Source organism: Pristiophorus japonicus, chromosome 5 (assembly GCF_044704955.1).
Source record: "Pristiophorus japonicus isolate sPriJap1 chromosome 5, sPriJap1.hap1, whole genome shotgun sequence".
Classification (NCBI taxonomy): Eukaryota; Metazoa; Chordata; class Chondrichthyes; family Pristiophoridae; genus Pristiophorus; species Pristiophorus japonicus.
The window spans coordinates 224,902,522-224,923,964 of record NC_091981.1 but is presented as its reverse complement, the minus strand read 5'-3'; the positions used below and the strand labels follow the sequence as shown (position 1 = coordinate 224,923,964).

Genomic DNA, 21,443 nt, shown 5'->3' with positions numbered 1-21,443 from the left:
AGCTCCGCCCACACCAGGTGGTGGTCCGAACACGGCACCGGCCGCATGGAGGCCGCCGGGACGCAGGAAACGTACGCCCGAGACACGTAAAGGCGGTCGACTCTAGACCATCCAACTCCAGGCCTCACCCAAGTAAAGGCGCTGGAGTCGGGGTGGAGATTTCGCCAGACGTCCACCAAGTCGAAGGACCCGACCAGGTCCCTCAACTTCTCCATCGCCGTCATGCACTGCGGGGCACCGGAGCGGTCCCTCGCCTCGAGGGTGCAGTTAAAATCCCCCCCGAGGACAATGCAGTCGCCGACGTCGACGGAGCCAAGAAGAGCGGACACCTCTTCAAAGAAGCGCGTTTGCTGCGGGCCGGGATGAGGGGCGTACACGTTCACGAGATGGAGCGGCACGTCCCCCAGGCGAACCGTTACGTGCAGCAAGCGGCCTGGCACGGGCTCCTCGACCCTCAAGATCTCCGGCTGAAAATGCGGGCCCAGCAAGATGGCCACCCCACTAGAAATGGCGGTGAGGTGGCTCATGCGGACCTCTCCTTGCCATTCCAGGAGCCACGTGGCTTCGTCTCCCGGAACGGTGTGGGTTTCTTGCAGGAAGCACACCGCATATTTCCCCTCCCGCAGGAGCGAAAAATTGTCAAATCTACGGCGTGCCCCTCTGCCGCCGTTGATGTTGAGGCTGGCTATGGTTATCTTCATGGCAAAAGCATAGTGCAACCTCTACCTTAACCTATTGTGGGGGAGGGAGCGGAGTCTTTTGTTGAACTCCGCTCCCTCCGCAGCCCAGCGAGGAGTCCCTCGAGCTCGCGCAGCTCAAGGTGCTGCTCCTTTGTCAAGGGCCCGCCCGCGGCCAAGGTTTTAACGGCGGCGCGGACGGACCCCTTGATCAGCTCCGGCTCGGACCATTTTTCCAGGGCCAGTCGGGCTTGGTCGCGGCGACCCCGGCTCTGGGCCAAAAAGTCCCGGAGTTCCTTTGCAGGAACGAGGAGGGCCTCAGCGGCGGCCGCGAGCAGATCCACCGCCTCCCTGGCGGTGGTCTCTAGGTCTTCACCCGCGTCCCCCACCGAGTCCCCGTCCTCCTCCGGGAGGTGGCCGCCAGCAGCCGGCCCATCGACCGCACAAGGTACGGCAAATGAACCGGCCGCTCCAACCGGCCCTGGCACTGCCCCGATCCCACCCCCAGGATCGTCGGCAGAGGAGTCCCCACTGGGCTCTTTTAAAAATGGTGCCGGGTCGGGAAATGACAGCGGAAGGGGTTCCCCCTCCGCCCCAGGAACCGGAGAACAAGGAGAGACCCGGCCATAGGAAATCCCCAGGCCCTCCAAGTGCTCCAGCTCCAAAGTAAGGGGCGAGGGTGGGTGTTCCTCCCCCTCCCCGCTGCCACCCCCCGGCCCAGCATCTACAGTGTCATAATTATTTGTTTCATTCTCTGCCGGGTCGAGCAACTCCCGGGGGAAGTTGGGTAATAGCTGGGCGGGCTCAGGTTCGGCCTTTTCGGCCTCGCCCGCCTCAGTCCCCGGGACGCCCGGCCCGGCGGCTACGCATTCCTCCGCGGTCCCCACGCCCCCCACGACAGGCAGATCTTCCACTCCATCCCCGGGAGGCAGAGGCTGGGCAGCCTCAACTGTCTCACCCTCCCCGGGGAAAGACTCCTCGCGCCTGCAGCGCAATTTGGGGGCGCTGGTGGGGGACGCGGGACACGCGGCGGGCACCGACTCCTCCGCGGAGGGATGTTGTTCCCCCTCCGCGTCATTGGGGCGGTGCCTCTTTTTGTTCCTGGGGGCGCGCGGAGTCAGGGAGACCTCCATGTCTGCCGAGGCCTCCCGCTCCGCCCCCCCCTTTTCCTTTTCTTGCCCGCGCCCGGGCCCCTCTGTGGTGTTGTTCAAGGGCTCGGGCACGGGCTCGGGGCACCCCGCGCTCGCCGGTGACGGGGTTGGGCTGAGCGCGGTGGTCAAATTATCCGGCGCACTGAGGGGACCCGCCTCTTGATGTTTTGTCTTCTTCCGCGCCTTCTTTCCGGTCGGACGCTCTCCCTCCCCCCCGCCGGAGGCCCTGAAAACAAAGGCCTCCGACGATGCCCGCGCACCCATGGCTCCCGGCACGCGGACGCAACTAGGGGGAGGGGTGGCGGCGGCGCCAGCCTTGGCCGCCTTCGGTGGTTTGGCGGCCTTGGAGGCGGGGCAGTTCTTGCGAACGTGCCCCACCTCCCTGCAGGCATGGCACCGCACGCCGTCCGACGTCCAGAAGACGCGGTAGGCAGTCCCCTCGTGCACCACATTAAAATGACCTTCCGTCGTCTCCTCCCGCGCCAGCCGGACAAAGAGCTGGCGGCGGAAGGAGAACACGTGGCGCAGGCTGTTCTCCCTGAGGCCGAGCGGTATGGGGTTGATCCCTGACCTTACCTCCCCCAGTTGTTGTAGGTGAGGGAGGAGGAGCTCAGCGGAAACAAAGGGCGGGACGTTTGAAACGATGACCCTCTGCGCGGTGGCCTCGAGAGGGTCCACCGGCAGGAACGTCCCGCCCACCGTGAGCCCCTTTTCAAGGGCCAGGGACACCGCCCGCTCCGACCCCAGGAAGAACACGGCCTTCCCAGACATCTTGGAGGCTGCGACAATGGCCGAGGGGCCGACTACCCCAGCCATCGCCCGCACGCACTCCTCAATGCTCATTGTGGGGTGAGTGTAGCTCTTGACCCCGTGTTTCCTGGTTATAAGTCTGAATGGTGGCAGGGCAGCGGGTGGCGCAGGAGGTGCCGTGGATGTGGACACCGCCTGCGCATACGTCCTTGCTGGCCCTGCCACCGGCGTGGATGGGGTCGCCATCACGGGGTCCCTTTAAGGGCTACACCCACCCCAAAGTCACAGGCCTTAATGGTCTTTAATGGCCTCGTGTATTTAACTGAGCAGAGGAGCCCTTAACGAGGCACCTCTCCCCTCGTTGACAATTGGGGAGAGGCCTTGCTCCCTCTGCTCAGTTGTCTTAATTGTTTTTTTTTTTTTGCAAATTTGGAAGGAAGAGGCCTCAGAGAGAGAGGGGAGAAACAGAGTAGCAGAGAAAGAGAGAGGGGGGTGGGAAGGGGGGGGGGGACTGCAAGGGCAGGTCTCCCCTCGCAGCTGTGGGTGGGTGCACTCCCCAGATGGCAAAAACACAAAAGTCCTTGGGGTGGTCTTCAGGTGGGGGGAGAAGATGTCTTCACCTGGGGTAGCTGGAGCCACCAGGCACTCCTAACGATCTTTAATTGGGTGATTGATGACACTCTTCAGCCTGGTAGCTCCAGCTATCCCAGGCTAGGCTAATGTGGGGGGTGGGGGGGGTTCCAATTGTGGGGGGGCCCAGTTGTAAGCACGGCCCCCACGCACACTACCACACACACACACACACACCCCCCGCGATGTTCCGGCCCTCAGTGGTCTTCTTTCCTCCCCCCACCGAAACAACAAAGTCTTTTGGGGAAATGCACCAACACCCACCTGTAGAATTGTAGAGTCTCCCTCCTTCCACACTGGATGTTGTTTGTCTTTCCCCCTCTCTCCAACTCCTTGCAGAATGGTAAAAGATGTTTAATGTTTTCTGCTTCCTCCTCCTCTCCCTCTGGATAGAAGTTGATGGTGAAACCCCTTCCTTCCTTCTGTTCCTGGGCTGGTCTCAGGGCTCTCCAGGCAGGAGCTCAAGTTGCTTGCAGCTTCCCTCACTGCTCACAGCTCCAACTGAGCAGGACACGCCTCCACAGCTTCACGATTGGTCCCTTGTGCATGAAACTCTTTTGAGTTTATCTGTGAAAACATAAACATTAAACTGTGCCACCCGACCTGGGTGACACTCCAGACATCTACAAGGCCCATTTTTTTTTTCCCCCTTTTTTGTGTTTTTTTTTGTTTTTTCTTTTTTTTTTTTTTTTTTTTTTTTTTTGTTTTTTTTTTGGGCACTAAAATCACAATTTTTCCCCAGTGCCCCCTATAAAAGGGAAGGGGACACTAAAAGCACCGGCAATTAAAACAAATTAACTTTAAAACGTAAAATCAAATTAAAATTTGGTTGCCGGGCGTGATGATGCACTCCAGTCCCTCCGGTGCCCACCTCTCGCGGAAGGCCGCGAGCGTACCGGTGGACACCGCGTGCTCCATCTCCAAGGACACCCTGGACCGGATGTAAGAGCGGAAGAGAGGCAGGCAGTCAGGTTGAACGACCCCCTCGACCGCCCGCTGCCTGGACCGGCTGATGGCACCCTTGGCCGTGCCCAGGAGCAGTCCTACGAGGAGGCCTTCGGACCTACCCGCTCCCCTCCGCACAGGGTGCCCAAAGATCAGGAGAGTGGGACTGAAGTGCAGCCAGAATTTCAGGAGCAGCCCCTTCAAATAATGGAACAGGGGCTGCAACCTTGTGCACTCCATAAAAACATGGAACACGGACTCCTCCAGACCGCAGAAATTGCAGGCGGCCTGGGAGTCCGTGAACCGGCTTAAAAATTTGTTGCACGGCACTGCTCCGTGCACCACCCTCCAGGCCAAGTCCCCGATGAATAGTGGGAGGACCCCTGCGTAGAGTGCCCTCCATCGGGGACCCCCGCCTCCTCCGGACGGCAAGATGGTACGCCATGGCGTGTCCGGACGGCCGGCGAGGATGGCAAAGTTGAGGGTGTGCAGGAGCAGCCCGTACAGGAAACCCCTCCGCGCGGAACTGAAAGGCACGGAGGGGATTTCCCCGAGGCGGCTCAAGTTGTGAGGCGCCGGCCCCCGAGGGAGGTTCCGGGGTTTGGCGCCGATGAGGAATTCCGTCCGGACGGGGGTCAGTTCGGACGGGATCTCCCCACGTGCTTGAGCCTCCTCGATACACCTAACGGAGTCAGGGCCCAGAGCTGTTTTTAGCGACTCGATGGCATCGGCCGCGCGGCGGACGTTGGCAGAATTTAGGCGCCGCGCCAGCGTGACTGGCGCCATCCAGCCCGCTCCTCCGCCATCGAGCAGGTCCCTGACCCTGGTCACCTCACCAGCCACAGCCCTCTCTTCCGACCGCCACATGAAGCCTCGGCCGTGGAGGTACGGATTCCCGAGCAGCGGTTCCTGCAGGACGGCCGCCACTCCAGCCGGCGGAGAGCTGCGCTTGGTGGAGACTTTGTTCCAGACCCTGATGAGTTCCCTGTAAAAGACAGGCAGCTCCCGGAGGGCGGTCCTGGCACCCCCCAAGTTCACAAACAGGAGCTGCGTGTCATAATTGAGGTCGAGCTGCTGGCGGAAGAAATACCTCGCCAGAGCACACCACCTAGGAGGGGGCTCGACGTAAAGGTATCTCTGCAGGGTCTGAAGACGGAAAGTCGCGAGCTGGGCGCTGACGCACACCAACGACTGACCGCCCTCCTCAAGCGGGAGACTCAAGACCGCGACAGAGACCCAGTGCTTCCTGTTGTTCCAGAAGAAGTCCACCAGCTTCTTCTGTATCTTGGCGACAAACGCAGGGGGAGGGGTCAAAGTGACCAGCCGGTACCACAGCATTGCGGCCACCAGCTGGTTTATGACTAGCGCTCGACCCCTGTAGGACAGCACTCGGAGCAGTCCTGTCCAGCGCCCTAGGCGAGCGGCGACCTTGGCCTCCAGCTCCTGCCAGTTCGCCGGCCAGGCTTCCTCGTCGGGGCTAAGGTAGACTCCCAGATAGAGGAGATGGGTCGTGCTCCAGGCAAAAGGCCTGAGCTCCTCCGGCAGGGAGTCCACCCGCCACTGACCCACCAGGAGTCCGGAACATTTCTCCCAGTTGATCCTGGCGGAGGACGCGGCCGAGTAAATCTCCTGGCACTCACGCATCCTCCGCAGGTCAGCGGGATCCTCTACCGCGAGGAGCACGTCATCGGCGTAAGCCGAGAGGACGACCTCCACGCCCGGCCCTTGCAGAGCCAGTCCCGTCAACCTCGTCCGCAAGAGGCGCAGGAAAGGCTCCACGCAAACGGCGTATAACTGGCCGGACATGGGGCATCCCTGGCGCACCCCTCTCCTAAAGCGAAGGGGCGCCGTCAAGGACCCGTTAACCTTAATCAGACACTCCGCGGCGGCGTACAAAAGTCGGATCCGGGCGACGAAATGCGTCCCGAACCCGAAAGCGCGCAGAGTTCCGAGCAGATAGTCGTGATCCACCCTGTCGAACGCCTTCTCTTGGTCGAGGGATAGGAAGGCGACCGACAGACCAGCCTCCTGGGAGCAATGGATGAGGTCCCGGACCAGATGGATGTTGTCGTGGATTGTCCGGCCCGGGACCGTGTAGGACTGGTCGGGGTGGATCATGTGGTCCAGCACGGCACCAAGGCGAGCAGACATCGCCCTGGCGAAAATTTTGTAGTCCGTGCTGAGGAGGGAGACCGGGCGCCAGTTCTTAAGGAGGCGGAGATCGCCCTTCTTAGGCAGCAGGACGATGACTGCCCTGCGCCAAGAGAGGGGCATCTCCCCGGTCGCCAGACTTTCCCCCAGGACCCGCGCGTAGTCGCTCCCCAGGACGTCCCAGAACGCCCTGTGGAACTCCACGGTCAGCCCGTCCAGCCCCGGGGATTTTCCCCTCGAGAGCCGGGCGAGGGCACCGGTCAGCTCCGCCAGGCTTAGCGGAGCTTCCAGATTTTCGGCGCCCTCCGGGCTGACCTTCGGCAGGTCCTCCCACAAAACTCTACGCGCTTCCTCGCTGGACGGATCCGGAGAGAACAGAGCCCCGTAATATTCACGGACCCTGTTGTTGACGCCCTCCGGATCCGAGACGAGAGAGCCGTCGTCGGCCAGCAGCGTCAAGAGCTGCTTACGGACACTCTGCCTTTTTTCCAGCGAGTAGAAGAAGGGGGAGCCGCGGTCCAGATCCCGCAGGAACCGGATCCGCGACCTCACGAACGCGCCTCGGGACCCGACGAGCTGCAGGTCCTTCAGCGCGGCCTTCTTCGCTTCGTACACCGTCCGCAGGGCCGGGTCCTGGACGACTTGACCGAGACGGGCTTCCAGGTCGAGCACCTCTTTTTCTAGGCGCCCGACTCTGGCCGCCCGCCTCTTGGTCGACCCCCTCGCGTACTCTTGACAGAAGACGCGGACGTGAGCCTTGCCCACGTCCCACCATAGCCTCAAGGAGGGGAAGCCCCCCTGCTTCCTTCTCCAGTCGGACCAGAATCGACGGAACGAGTCCTGGAACCGCACGTCCTCCAGCAGCCGGTTGTTAAAGTGCCAGTACGCGGACCCCGTCCTCGCGCGGAGCGAAGCGAGCTCCGCCCACACCAGGTGGTGGTCCGAGCACGGCACCGGCCGCATGGAGGCCGCCGGGACGCAGGAAACGTACGCCCGAGACACGTAAAGGCGGTCGACTCTAGACCATCCAACTCCAGGCCTCACCCAAGTAAAGGCGCTGGAGTCGGGGTGGAGATTTCGCCAGACGTCCACCAAGTCGAAGGACCCGACCAGGTCCCTCAACTTCTCCATCGCCGTCATGCACTGCGGGGCACCGGAGCGGTCCCTCGCCTCGAGGGTGCAGTTAAAATCCCCCCCGAGGACAATGCAGTCGCCGACGTCGACGGAGCCAAGAAGAGCGGACACCTCTTCAAAGAAGCGCGTCTGCTGCGGGCCGGGATGAGGGGCGTACACGTTCACGAGATGGAGCGGCACGTCCCCCAGGCGAACCGTTACGTGCAGCAAGCGGCCTGGCACGGGCTCCTCGACCCCCAAGATCTCCGGCTGAAAATGCGGGCCCAGCAAGATGGCCACCCCACTAGAAATGGCGGTGAGGTGGCTCATGCGGACCTCTCCTTGCCATTCCAGGAGCCACGTGGCTTCGTCTCCCGGAACGGTGTGGGTTTCTTGCAGGAAGCACACCGCATATTTCCCCTCCCGCAGGAGCGAAAAATTGTCAAATCTACGGCGTGCCCCTCTGCCGCCGTTGATGTTGAGGCTGGCTATGGTTATCTTCATGGCAAAAGCATAGTGCAACCTCTACCTTAACCTATTGTGGGGGAGGGAGCGAAGTCTTTTGTTGAACTCCGCTCCCTCCGCAGCCCAGCGAGGAGTCCCTCGAGCTCGCGCAGCTCAAGGTGCTGCTCCTTTGTCAAGGGCCCGCCCGCGGCCAAGGTTTTAACGGCGGCGCGGACGGACCCCTTGATCAGCTCCGGCTCGGACCATTTTTCCAGGGCCAGTCGGGCTTGGTCGCGGCGACCCCGGCTCTGGGCCAAAAAGTCCCGGAGTTCCTTTGCAGGAACGAGGAGGGCCTCAGCGGCGGCCGCGAGCAGATCCACCGCCTCCCTGGCGGTGGTCTCTAGGTCTTCACCCGCGTCCCCCACCGAGTCCCCGTCCTCCTCCGGGAGGTGGCCGCCAGCAGCCGGCCCATCGACCGCACAAGGTACGGCAAATGAACCGGCCGCTCCAACCGGCCCTGGCACTGCCCCGATCCCACCCCCAGGATCGTCGGCAGAGGAGTCCCCACTGGGCTCTTTTAAAAATGGTGCCGGGTCGGGAAATGACAGCGGAAGGGGTTCCCCCTCCGCCCCAGGAACCGGAGAACAAGGAGAGACCCGGCCATAGGAAATCCCCAGGCCCTCCAAGTGCTCCAGCTCCAAAGTAAGGGGCGAGGGTGGGTGTTCCTCCCCCTCCCCGCTGCCACCCCCCGGCCCAGCATCTACAGTATCATTAAAATCAATTGTTTCATTCTCTGCCGGGTCGAGCAAATCCCGGGGTAAGTTGTGTATTGGCTGGGCGGGCTCAGGTTCGGCCTTTTCGGCCCCGCCCGCCTCGGTCCCCGGGACGCTCGACCCGGCGGCTACGCATTCTTCCACTGGCCCCACGCCCCCCACGACAGGCAGATCTTCCACGCCCTCCCCAGGAGGCAGCGGCTGGGCAGCCTCGACTGCCTCACCCTCCCCGGGGAAAGACTCCTCGCGCCTGCAGCGCAATTTGGGGGCGCTGGTGGGGGACGCGGGACACGCGGCGGGCACCGCCTCCTCCGCGGAGGGATGTTGTTCCCCCTCCGCCTCATTGGGGCGGTGCCTCTTTTTGTTCCTGGGGGCGCGCGGAGTCAGGGAGACCTCCATGTCTGCCGAGGCCTCCCGCTCCGCCCCCCCCTTTTCCTTTTCTTGCCCGCGCCTGGGCCCCTCTGTGGTGTTATTCAAGGGCCCGGGCACGGGCTCGGGGCACCCCGCGCTCGCCGGTGACTGGGTTGGGCTGAGCGCGGTGGTCAGACTTTCCGGCGCACCGAGGGGACCCGCCTCTAGATGTTTTTCCTTCTTCCGCGCCTTCTTTCCGCTCGGACGCTCTCCCTCCCCCCCGCCGGAGGCCCTGAAAACAAAGGCCTCCGACGATGCCCGCGCACCCATGGCTCCCGGCACGCGGACGCAACTAGGGGGAGGGGTGGCGGCGGCGCCAGCTATGGCCGCCTTCGGTGGTTTGGCGGCCTTGGAGGCGGGGCAGTTCTTGCGAACGTGCCCCACCTCCCTGCAGGCATGGCACCGCACGCCGTCCGACGTCCAGAAGACGCGGTAGGCAGTCCCCTCGTGCACCACATTAAAGTGCCCTTCTGTCAGGTCCTCCCGCGCCAGCCGGACAAAGAGCTGGCGGCGGAAGGAGAACACGTGGCGCAGGCTGTTCTCCCTGAGGCCGAGCGGTATGGGGTTGATCCCCGACCTTACCTCCCCCAGTTGGTGTAGGTGAGGGAGGAGGAGCTCAGCGGAAACAAAGGGCGGGACGTTTGACACGATGACCCTCTGCGCGGTGGCCTCGAGAGGGTCCACCGGCAGGAACGTCCCGCCCACCGTGAGCCCCTTTTCAAGGGCCAGGGACACCGCCCGCTCCGACCCCAGGAAGAACACGGCCTTCCCAGACATCTTGGAGGCTGCGACAATGGCCGAGGGGCCGACTACCCCAGCCATCGCCCGCACGCACTCCTCGATGGTCATTGTGGGGTGAGTGTAGCTCTTGACCCCGTGTTTTTTCGTAATTAACCTAAATGGTGGCAGGGCAGCGGGTGGCGCAGGAGGGGCCGTGGAAGCGGTTGCCACCTGCGCATACGTCCTTGCTGGCCCTGCCACCGGCGTGGATGGGGTCGCCATCACGGGGTCCCTTTAAGGGCTACACCCACCCCAAAGTCACAGGCCTTAATGGTCTTAATTGGCCTCTTGTATAATGACTGAGCAGAGGAGCCCTTAATGAGGCACACCTCTCCCCTAGTTGGCAATTGGGGAGGGGCCTTGCTCCCTCTGCTCAGTTGTCTTAAATTGTTTGTTTTTTAAATTAAATTTGGAAGGAAGGGCTCTCAGAGAGAGAGGGGAGAAACAGAGTAACAGAGAAAAGAGAGAGGGGGGTGGGAAGGGGGGGGGGCTGCGAGGGCAGGTCTCTCGTCGCAGCTGTGGGTGGGTGCACTCCCCAGATGGCAAAACACAAAAGTCTTTGAGGTGGTCTTCAGGTGGGGGGAGAAGATGTCTTCACCTGGGGTAGCTGGAGCCACCAGGCACTCCTAACGATCTTTAATTGGGTGATTAATGAAAATCTTCAGCCTGGTAGCTCCAGCTATCCCAGGCTAGGCAATTGGGGGTGGGGGGGGTTTCAATTGTGGGGGGGGCCTAGTTGTAAGCACGGCCCCCACGCACACTACCACACACACACACACACACCCCCCGCGATGTTCCGGCCCTCAGTGGTCTTCTTTCCTCCCCCCACCGATACAACAAAGTCTGTTTTTGGGGAAATGCACCCACACCCACCTGTAGAATTGTTGAGTCTCCCTCCTTCCACACTGGATGTTGTTGGTGGTTTTTCCCCCTCTCTCCAACTCCTTGCAGAATGGTAAAAGATGTTTAATGTTTTCTGCTTCCTCCTCCTCTCCCTCTGGATAGAAGTTGATGGTGAAACCCCTTCCTTCCTTCTGTTCCTGGGCTGGTCTCAGGGCTCTCCAGGCAGGAGCTCAAGTTGCTTGCAGCTTCCCTCACTGCTCACAGCTCCAACTGAGCAGGACACGCCTCCACAGCTTCACGATTGGTCCCTTGTGCATGAATCCCAAAAAGTTAGTTTGCAGGTGCAACAGGTAATCAGGAAGGCGAATGGAATGTTGGCCTTCATTGCGAGAGGGATGGAGTACAAATGCAGGGAGGTCCTGCTGCAACTGTACAGGGTATTGGTGAGGCCGCACCTGGAGTACTGCGTGCCGTTTTGGTCACCTTACTTTAAGGAAGGATATACTAGCTTTGGAGGGGGTACAGAGACGATTCACTAGGCTGATTCCAGAGATGAGGGGGTTACCTTATGATGATAGATTGAGTAGACTAGGTCTTTACTCGTTGGAGTTCAGAAGGATGAGGGGTGATCTTATAGAAACATTTAAAATCATGAAAGGGATAGACAAGATAGAGGCAGAGAGGTTATTTCCACTGGTCGGGGAGACTAGAACTAGGGGGCACAGCCTCAAAATACGGGGGAGCCAATTTAAAACTGAGTTGAGAAGGAATTTCTTCTCCCAGAGGGTTGTGAATCTGTGAAATTCTCTGCCCAAGGAAGCAGTTGAGGCTAGCTCATTGAATGCACAGATAGATAGATTTTTAACCAATAAGGGAATTAAGGGTTATGGGGACCGGGCAGGTAAGTGGAGCTGAGTCCACGGCCAGATCAGCCATGATCTTGTTGAGTGGCGGAGCAGGCTCGAGGGGCTAGATGGCCTACTCCTGATCCTAATTCTTATGTTCTTATGTTCTTATTCCTTTGGTGTATTTCTAATAACCTGAATAGTGATATTATTGATATTTGTATTTTTTACTTATTGATTTATTAATTTATTTATAGATTGATTTATCATTTATTATTGTTGATGGTTCTTTATTGCAACGTTTTCTAATATTTAAAAAACATGGGGCCCAAGTTTCGGCCTCAGTTGCTCCTGATTTTTTGGAGCAACTGGTGTAGAACGGAGTATCTTAGAAATTCAAATTCTCGGCATTTAGTTTGCTCCAGTTCTAGTCAGTTAGAACAGTTTCACTTTGGAACAGAATTTCATTTTCAAAAGGGGGCGTGTCCGGCCACTTACACCTGTTTTCAAAGTTTCGGCAGTGAAAACTTAATCCAAACTAACTTAGAATGGAGTAAGTGAAGATTTTTGTACGCTGGAAAAAATCTTGTCTACACTTTAGAAAATCAGGCATAGGTTACAAATCAGGCGTAGGGAATGGGAGGGGTTTAAAGGGAAGTTTACAAACATTAAACACTTCAGTTTTACAAATAAAGAGTCATCATCAATAATAAATGATAAAAACATCAATAAATCAACCAATAAATCAATCAAAAAAATTAATAAGAATTAAAAAAAAATCAATCAATAAAACATTTTCTACTTACCGACTGCAGCACCGGGAGCCCTCCAACAGCGTGCTGGGATGCCCCCCCCCCCCCCCCCCCCCCGTTTGTCTCTGTCAGTGTCTCTATCTCTCTGTCTGTCTGTGTGTGTCTCTCGCTGTCTGTCATTGTCTGTGTTTCTGACAGCGAGGGGAGGGGGAGGGGGAGGGGGGGGGTAGAGGGAGAGTGGGGGGGGGCAGCGGGAGGGGAGGGAGGGAGGGAGAGGAGAAGGGGAAAGGGGGGGAGAGGAGAAGGGGAAAGGGGGGGAGAGGAGAAGGGGAAAGGGGGGGAGAGGAGAAAGGAGATGGGGGGAGAAAGGAGAAGGGGGGGAAGAAGGAGAAGGGGGGTAAGGGGAGGAAAGGAGAAGGTGGGGGGGAAAGGAGAAGGGGGAGGAAGGCTGAACGGGGACCGGCCGGGCCCAAGACTTCGGGCAGGGCCCGTCCCCAGCACTAGATTTACAGGTAGGTGGCATTGGGTCGGGTCAGGGGGAGCGCGGGTCGGGGTTGGGAGCGTGGGTCGGGGCCGGGAGCGCGGGTCGGGTCGGGGGCCGGGGGGGGGGGGGGGTGGTCAGGAGCACAGGTCGGGGGGGAGGGTGGAGGAGGGAGGTCGGGTCGGTTCGTGGCGGGGGGAGGGAGGTCAGGTTGGGTCCGGTCCGGTCCGGTCCGGGTTGGCGGGGGTAGGGGGTGGTGGGGGGAGGTCAGGGGGGGCGTAGGTTGGGTCCAGTCCGGGGGGTCGGGTCCGGTCCGGGGGCGGGGGGGTGGAAGCGGGAGTCGGGTCGGTGTCGGTGTCGGGGTCGGGTCCGGTCCGGGGGCGGTGAAGTCGGGGTTGGGTCCAGTCCTAGGGCGGGGAAGCGGGAGTCGAGTCGGGTCGGGAGGAAGCAGGAGCTGGGCGTGGGAGGCAGCCTTGTGCACACAGCCCCAGTGAGGCCATTCGGCCAGGGCTAGGGGCTGCGTGCTTTGGGCCCCTCCCACACAATTATGGGCGCCTGGAGCTACTGCACATGCGCGCCCACTGTAGCGCTCATGTGCAGAGGTCCCGGCACTGTTTTCAGCGCAGGGACCTGGCTCCGCCCCCCACAGCTCGTGGTGCGCCGCGCCGAGCTGCAAACCACCTGCAGGGTGCCGGAGAATCTGTAAGTTGTTTTAGGTGCACTTTGTGGCGCGAAAAACGGCCGTCCAGGTCGGGACTGCGCGGCCCGAAACTTGGGCCCGTGGAAACTAAATACAATCATTTGAGTTCGGAATAGGATTTAGAATTAAAGAAAAAAACAGTTTCTCAACACAGTGACTCTCACCAACTCTTTGACAGGTTACTTACTGAGAGTGCCAAGCACGGAGATCCGCTTGCAAATCTGTGACTCCATCATGTGGCTGTATTGCAAAGAACCACCCAGCCAGGAATTAGAAGGTATTTTCATTTGTTTGAATGACTCAATCCTGGTGTAACTTAGTCATTACACACGGTCTTGGCCATATTTAGTTCAATTTGTGCTGAAGATTTGTTTACAATGACAAATTTTCCTTGATTTTACTGTAGTCTTAATTGAATGCAAAAGTAATTATTTTCAAAAGATTTTTGTTTTGTTATAATGCAGACTTATTTTCAGTTAACACAACTTTTCTTTCAGATTTATATCCAACTAGCAAGAGCTATAATATGCAAATGATTGAAGAGAGTGGAGTGGTGGAAACCCTGGTCATGGGGCTTACCCTAGTTGGAAACCAACTGGAGGTAAAGTTACGGATACTCCAGACCTTGCAGTGTCTTTCTGCTTCATCCGGTAGGTGTTTACTGAACTATTTGAAATAAAGTATATTTCAATTTATAATATACTTATTCTGATTTCTGTGAACTTTTTTTAATGAAGATGTCTGCTATCTTATTTGTTACAGTATTTAATACCAGCTCCTTTTTCAAATGTATTGGACAATACTTATATCTATTACAGCAGTTTTCCTTTACAATACTATTAAATGTAGGCATTGTATTAATGTACTTATGTCAGAATACCATTAACATGTCTATGATAGATTGAATATAAAAGCAGATATTGACAGATTGTATGGAAAGTAGTTGTTCTCTCCATTTCTTATATGCCACCGACTATTGTAAATTAGCCAATGCAGCTGGGAAAATCTGGATCAACATATATGCAAGAAATAAGTAATTTTTCAGTATTTAAAATTCATATTACAATTTGTACAAGATTTTTACCGCTTATTCCTCAACATGAGTTTCCATGAAAATGACTGCCTTAATACAATGGACCGTAAATTGCGGCCTCTCCAATGTGCGCATACACGCAAATGCCATTTCTCGGCACGTGATGCATATGCGCCAAGAACTGGCATTTGCGATCTGTCTTTTGACAGATCGCACACATCCCCGGGAGAAGGACATTTGCAGATGGAGATTTGGGCAATTCGCCCAACTCTTGCCCAGCAAATGTCCTTCAAACTCTTACGCTTGGTATAGCCTACTTTTACCAGCGTAAGAGTTTTAAAAGATAGGAAAAATCAATTTTATTATGAATTTTTCTGTTAAAAACCCTGTCTAAATCTTTTTCTAAAACATTTAGGGCTAGATTTTCGGTTGTCAGCGAAAACGGTAGTTTTACACCAAAATTACAGTTTTCGCTGTGCTACCACTTTTAGGCCTAAATTTTGGCATCGCGCATCGGTAAAGTAGGTGTTGCACTATAGATTCGCGGCACAAACCACGAGTTTCGGTAACTTTAGTCTGAGGCTGGTAGCGCTGCGAGAGAGGCCTTGGGAGGGGGGGGGAAAACAAAAAAAAAATTGCTAAAAACATTACAAAATCCTTACCTACTAAATTGCTGAAAAAAAATTTAAAAATAAAAACTTTAACTTACCTTTTTGGAAGGTCTTCATACTTAGCGTTGCTGGCAGGGTCGCACCGACAGGTTTGACCCGTCGGTATTCTGGGCGTGGCGGAGAGTGCCTAAAGTACAATGGCAACACAATCCGCAGCATTGCATGTCATTTCACGTCGGCGCACCTCTTCCCAGCGTGTGGAAGTGTTGCCGCAAAGTGGTGCCCGAAGATCCCACCAACCGGATTTTCGCCGCGGAGGATCAAATCACGGTGAAAAATTGGCGAAATTCTAGCCCTTAATTTAATTCAATTTCAATTAATTTTAATTATGTGAGGTTTTTTTTAATTTATTGTGTTGTATTTCTGTTTTTGGGGGTATTCTCATTGATTGTACTGGGAGCTTGAACAAATGGAGCTCCCATTATTATCAATGAGAATACTCCATGTTCATTGGTAGTCCAGGCCCACGTGATCCCTGGTTGCGCTTACGTTACTGGGATATGTGAGCCTATATTCTGGGCTGCGAAAGGAGGCCTTGGACCGCAAGTATATGTTCCTCCGGGACCACCAGGTTCTTTCGTAAAAAATATTTCAGTCGGAGGCGTCTGCCCGCAGGAAGCCTCCGACTGCAATTTTTGGACCAATGTTTCTATGCGGAAAATTCAGGATTGCCAGCATTAAAATTTGGACAAATATATGAATTAATATTTAACCTTATTTCTTTAAAGCAACTATCAAACATGACATCCAATATGAGGCCTAGAAATTGACCTCATTACCACCTCCCATTATCGCCTTCGGGGGGCGCTAACAACTTACCAACCAGGCGTGGGGAGAAGATCAACTCCCGCCATATTCAGCGGGATGTTTGAGGCAGTGGTACGGCATTGGGCCACGATCTCCTTCACCCAGAGATTGTGACGTCATCGCTGTGCGCATCGCCCCGGTAGCACCCCAGACCCGAACTTGCGTTCCGCCCACTGCAGCATTGCCGGGCGAAAACACTACCAGCTGCAGAAGGTATTCATCGGGAGGCTGGGCGCTTCTGGGGTGATGCTTAAAGGCAAGGTGGCCGAAGTAAGTTTAAAAAAAAATTCAAATCTCAGATTTTTTTTTGCCTTGTTTCCTGCCCACGATCAATCAGCCCGGCACTCTGCTGCAGTGCATCAGGCTGATCGGACCAGATAGAAACATAGAAACATAGAAAATAGTTGCAGGAGTAGGCCATTCGGCCCTTCGAGCCTGCACCACCATTCGATAAGATCATGGCTGGTCATTCCCTCAGTACCCCTTTCCTGCTTTCTCTCCATACACCTTGATCCCTTTAGCCATAGGGCCATAGAAACATAGGATCGCGGCTGTCATCAAGGAGAAGGTGTCTTCTTTTGCAGAGCCTGCAGCGATGGCCCTTCCCTTTAAGGGAGGAAAGGAGCTTTCCATCGCGGCAGCGCTGCACGGTCCAGTGTGCAGCACACACAAGCACCGCCCCTCCTGCTCCTTGTAATAGTACTCCACTTCCTTCCTGGAGCGCAAAGGTCGAATTTTTTTAAAGTTTAAAAAGATTAGCGCCTGCCACTAATTTTTCAAACTTTTAAAAGTTAATGCCCCAAACAGGGCGCTCCCAAATTTCTCCCTGAGTCTCTTAACTCTGGAAGAAGCCCCTATATATGGAGAGCATTTGGTTAGACACTGGAGATCATACTTCAGCCTTCCAGGAATGCGCAAATCACCAGGAAAATAGCTGCTGCGATTGAGAACCCAGTCACCCATTAGATAAATATCTAATTAACATGATAATTACGAATAGTTATGGGTATTCAAGATCTTTTCCTGGAATATACCCCTAAACAGGCAAAACATGTTAAGACCAGGATAGGATGATATTGTGATGGAAGCCATTCTGACTGATCTTATCAATTCTGTCTCGTACACCAAGGTCATTCAGAAAGTAGGTCTAAATTGATTTATAATAATTGATGTGATCATATCAGGTTTTGGCTGTATATTTTGGTGGTACTTATAAAAGTATAAACATATCCTGGTACAGTGAATACAATAAATATTTAAGTCCAGCTTATTATGTGCTAGCAACAACAAATCTGAGATCCACTGCCTGAAACTCTGTTCTTTACTTTTAATCGATATTGCTGAATAAGAGTCCCAATGTGGACATTACAATGGAATACGCTTAAGTTGGCAAACTTAATTCATTTGTGGTCAATAAATAACAACTGATGCTAGAGAGCAGGGCATAACTCCCCCAATTAAATTATCATCCAAGGGATGAAGTGGCTGATGATCACCATTTTTTCAGACTATTCATTTAATGATTCAGGTCATTGTGGAAATTAAATTGAGCATGAAACTGTACAAATAAAAAATTTAAAAATGGTGCTGCGATGCTAGAATTGTACTAAACATTTCTCCTCCCAAATCAGAAGCCAAAAGTAACCAAGATTGTTTTGCCTCTCGTGCATTTGAAATTTAGTGAAGTAGTGTAACTTATCTATGATTAACTTAATGTATGATTCTAACCGAATTGTCAAAGCTAATTGACAACTGTAATATTCATGATTTGTTTACTGTGGCATTTGACTTAACTGTCTGATTCCAGTTATGAACTGTAACCTGATGTTGAATGCACAAGCAGCCAACAAAATCTGCCGCTACCTGAATGATCCAGAGCCATCTGGAGAAATGTTGTTTCGGTCATCTGATATCTTATGGACCTTACTAGAAAAGGCCTCGAAGAAAGAACTTATTAATCAGCTGACTGATTTTGAATGTATCCAGTGAGTTTTTCATAGTAACCACACTAACCAAAAAGCAGTTATTTAAGTGCTAATTTCTGGTGATAACTGAAATATAATTTATTCAAAACTGCAGCAATTTCCATGTGTTCGAGTGATATGTTCAAGTTTCAAAGCAGTGTACCATATTAGAAAAATCTCTTTCGGAGTTACGTGAAAGCAAGCACAATTTGAAAATTAGAAGGCGCTATTGAAATATAGCAAATTTGGGAATTCAGACCAGTTAGCCTAACATCTGTGGTTGGGAAAATGTTGGAGTCCATTATTAAAGAAGCAGTAGCAGGACATTTGGAAAAACAAAATTCAGTCAAGCACAGTCAGCATGGATTTATGAAGGGGAAGTCATGTTTGACAAATTTTCTGGAATTCTTTGAGGATGTAACGAACAGGGTGGATAAAGGGGAATCAGTGGATGTGGTTATCTGGACTTCCAGAAGGCATTTGACAAGGCGCCACATAAAAGGTTACTGCAAAGATAAAAGTTCACGGGGTTAGGGGTAATATATTATCAAGGAAAGAGGATTGGCTAACTAACAGAAAGCAGAGAGTCAGGATAAATGGTTCATTCTCTGGTTGGCAAGCAGTAACTAGTGGGGTGCTGCAGGGATCAGTGCTGGGATCCCAACTATTTACAATCTATATTAACGACTTGGATGAAGGAACTGAGTGTAACGTAGCCAAGTTTGCTGACGATACAAAGATGGGAGGAAAAGCAATGTGTGAGGAGGACACAAAAATCTGTAAAAGGAGACAGGCTAAGTGAGTGGGCAAAAATTTGGCAGATGAAGTATAATGTTGGAAAGTGTGAGGTCATGCACTTCGGCAGAAAAAAATCAAAGAGCAAGTTATTATTTAAATGGAGAAAGATTGCAAAGTGCTGCAGTACAGCAGGACCTAGGGGTACTTGTGCATGAAACACAAAAGGATAGTCTGCAGGTCTAGCAAGTGATCAGGAAGGCCAATGGAATCTTGGCCTTTATTGCAAATGGGATGGAGTATAAAAGCAGGGAAGTCTTGCTACAGCTATACAGTCTATTGGTGAGTTCACACCTGGAATACTGCGTGCAGTTTTGGTTTCCATATTTATGAAAGGATATACTTGCTTTGGAGGCAGTTCAGAGAAGGTTCACTAGGTTGATTCCGGAGATGAGGGATTTGACTTATGAGGAAAGGTTGAGTAGGTTGGGCCTCTACTCATTGGAATTCAGTAGAATGAGAGGTGATCTTATCAAAACGTATAAGATTATGAGGGGGCTTGACAAGGTGGATGCAGAGAGGATGTTTCCATTGATGCGGGAGACTAGAACTAGAGGGCACGATCTTAAAATAAGAGGCCGCCCATTTAAACCTGAGATGAGGAGAAATTTCTTCTCTCAGAGGGTTGTAAATCTGTGGAATTCGCTGCCTCAGAGAGCTGTGGAAGCTGGGACATTGAATAAATTTAAGACAGAAATAGACAGTTTCTTAAACGATAAGGGGATAAGGGATTATGGGGAGCGGGCAGGGAAGTGGAGCTGAGTCCATGATCAGATCAGCCATGATCTTGAATGGCAGAGCAGGCTCGAGGGGCCGTATGGCCTACTCCTGTTCCTATTTCTTATGTTTATGTTCTTATAAAAATTCAAAGCATTAATTTCTGCCTTTTTTCTACAATAGGAAGCACACTGATTGAGGTACAGTGAAGGAAAGTGAGAATGATGTCCAAATAAAATTAACTATGATAGTTACTGGGTGCACTGAAACTGAGCCTCTGGCAAGCTGCATTTTCCATAATCTGATGGACACTTAAGCAGCTATGGCTCAACAAGTGATGGTTTACTGTGGGTTTAAGCTGATACAAGCAACAGACAGAGTTCCACTTGGTGATATCATCTAGGAGAGAGTTCCACAGGCTGTTTTGTTACATTTCTACAGTGTAAATAAGGTGCTTTGTTATCTGATTTAAAGAACGGACAGCAGGCCCCTGTAAATGCACATGCAATTTGACCAGGAGTATTATAGGGATTTATGTTACAAAGGAGTATCATGTTTTGTGTATGTTATAATAAAATAACATTAATTTACTTCACTTTTCAACTTTAGCGCATTGAAAGAAGCCTTTTTGAACCAAATGATAAATGGTTATCGCCATTCCGACCGCCAGCTGCGAAATGACTTGCTAGTAATAGCTACAATTCTAGCAGAAAGTCCATTGGTTCCAATGATTGTAAGTTTTACTGACAAATGCAAACAAAGTTTTGTAAAATACATGAGTATACTTGTTTCATTTTGTTGATTATATCAAATCTTATCACTAAAATAAGTTAGGGAAATGGTTTGCTCTAAATCTTCCTAAAATAGTTTTCCAATGTGCTGTCTTTTCATGATAGGAAACTGGCTTTACTAAGCAACTGATCCTGTTTGCTACATTCCCTGAAGGTAAGAATTTTCTATTAGTGAAATGATCTAAAGATCTGCATCCAGTTTGATCCGCTGCTGTTTTCCACGTCCAAGTTTCAGTAATGTCATTAAGAAAACAATGAGTCAACCAGATTTGCATAAGAAGTTTGTGATATTTTCAAATAATTTAATTTGTTGATTTTGTTATTTTGTAGTGTGGGACACACTGCACCATTTGCTGTCCCTACCACTCAAGTAGATCTGCAAAAAAAATTGTCACTGAAGGAATGGAAAACTCAGATCTGTCTTTTTTTTTGTATTCTCTTATATTTGAACATCCTTTCAGTTTCATCATCTCCAAATTTTTCTTAGTGCTTTCTGTGTATGAAAATATAAAAAAGGCCAATTTCACTCATTACAATACCTTGTTAGCTTCTGTTCACAATTCCAGAAGCATCCTTGACATGGGCTGAAATTTCCTGCATGATATAAGTGAGGCTGTTTCTACTGGGCATGTAGCTGTGAAGTGGATCAATCAATAAATGGGCATTAGAGATTGCCATCAACCCCTTCAGATAGGAGCATCCAAAAAGAGGCTGCCAAAAACCTCTTCAAACCCCCAGAAAGATAAGTTGGAAATTTTTATGGACCAGCTGGGAAGCCATCCAGTTGCGGTTTCTGACGAGATTCAGATCCCCAGAAACCAACAGGAATTTTCATACAAGTCCTCATCCCCATTCCCCCCCTCCCCCCACAATTCTGGGGCACCCACAGGCAATATTTGGACCCAGGTGACGAACAGCCGTGAAAATGTGCTAAACCCAGAAGGAACTCCCACAATGCTGTTAGGTAGGGAGTTTCAGAATTTTGACTCTGAGTCGATGAAGGAACGGCGATATATTTCCAAGTCAGGATGGTGTGTGAATTGGAAGGGAACTTAGAGGTGGTGGTGTTTCCAAGCGCCTGCTGCCCTTGTCCTTCTAGGTGATAGAGGTTGCGAGTTTGGGAGGTGCTGTTGATGAAGCCTTGGCGAGTTGCTGCAATTCATCTTGTAGTTGGTACACATTACAGCCATGTTGTGCCTGAGGTGGAGGGAGTGAATGT

General features: G+C 53.0%; 1 protein-coding gene across 3 annotated transcripts in view; it reads left to right on the top strand.

Moving 5' to 3' along the window:
• LOC139264616 (cilia- and flagella-associated protein 69-like) overlaps nucleotides 1-21,443 on the top strand; it is a 206,062-nt gene that overhangs the window by 45,896 nt on the left and 138,723 nt on the right. For 2 of the 3 annotated variants that reach the window (XM_070881352.1, XM_070881354.1), the window contains 5 exons: nucleotides 13,625-13,723; nucleotides 13,944-14,096; nucleotides 17,765-17,942; nucleotides 20,043-20,166; nucleotides 20,330-20,378. In XM_070881352.1, the coding sequence (XP_070737453.1) occupies nucleotides 13,625-13,723; nucleotides 13,944-14,096; nucleotides 17,765-17,942; nucleotides 20,043-20,166; nucleotides 20,330-20,378 (603 nt within the window). Of the gene's footprint in view, nucleotides 1-7,598; nucleotides 7,734-13,624; nucleotides 13,724-13,943; nucleotides 14,097-17,764; nucleotides 17,943-20,042; nucleotides 20,167-20,329; nucleotides 20,379-21,443 lie in introns of those variants that run through there. The other variant, XM_070881353.1, reaches the window with a different exon arrangement.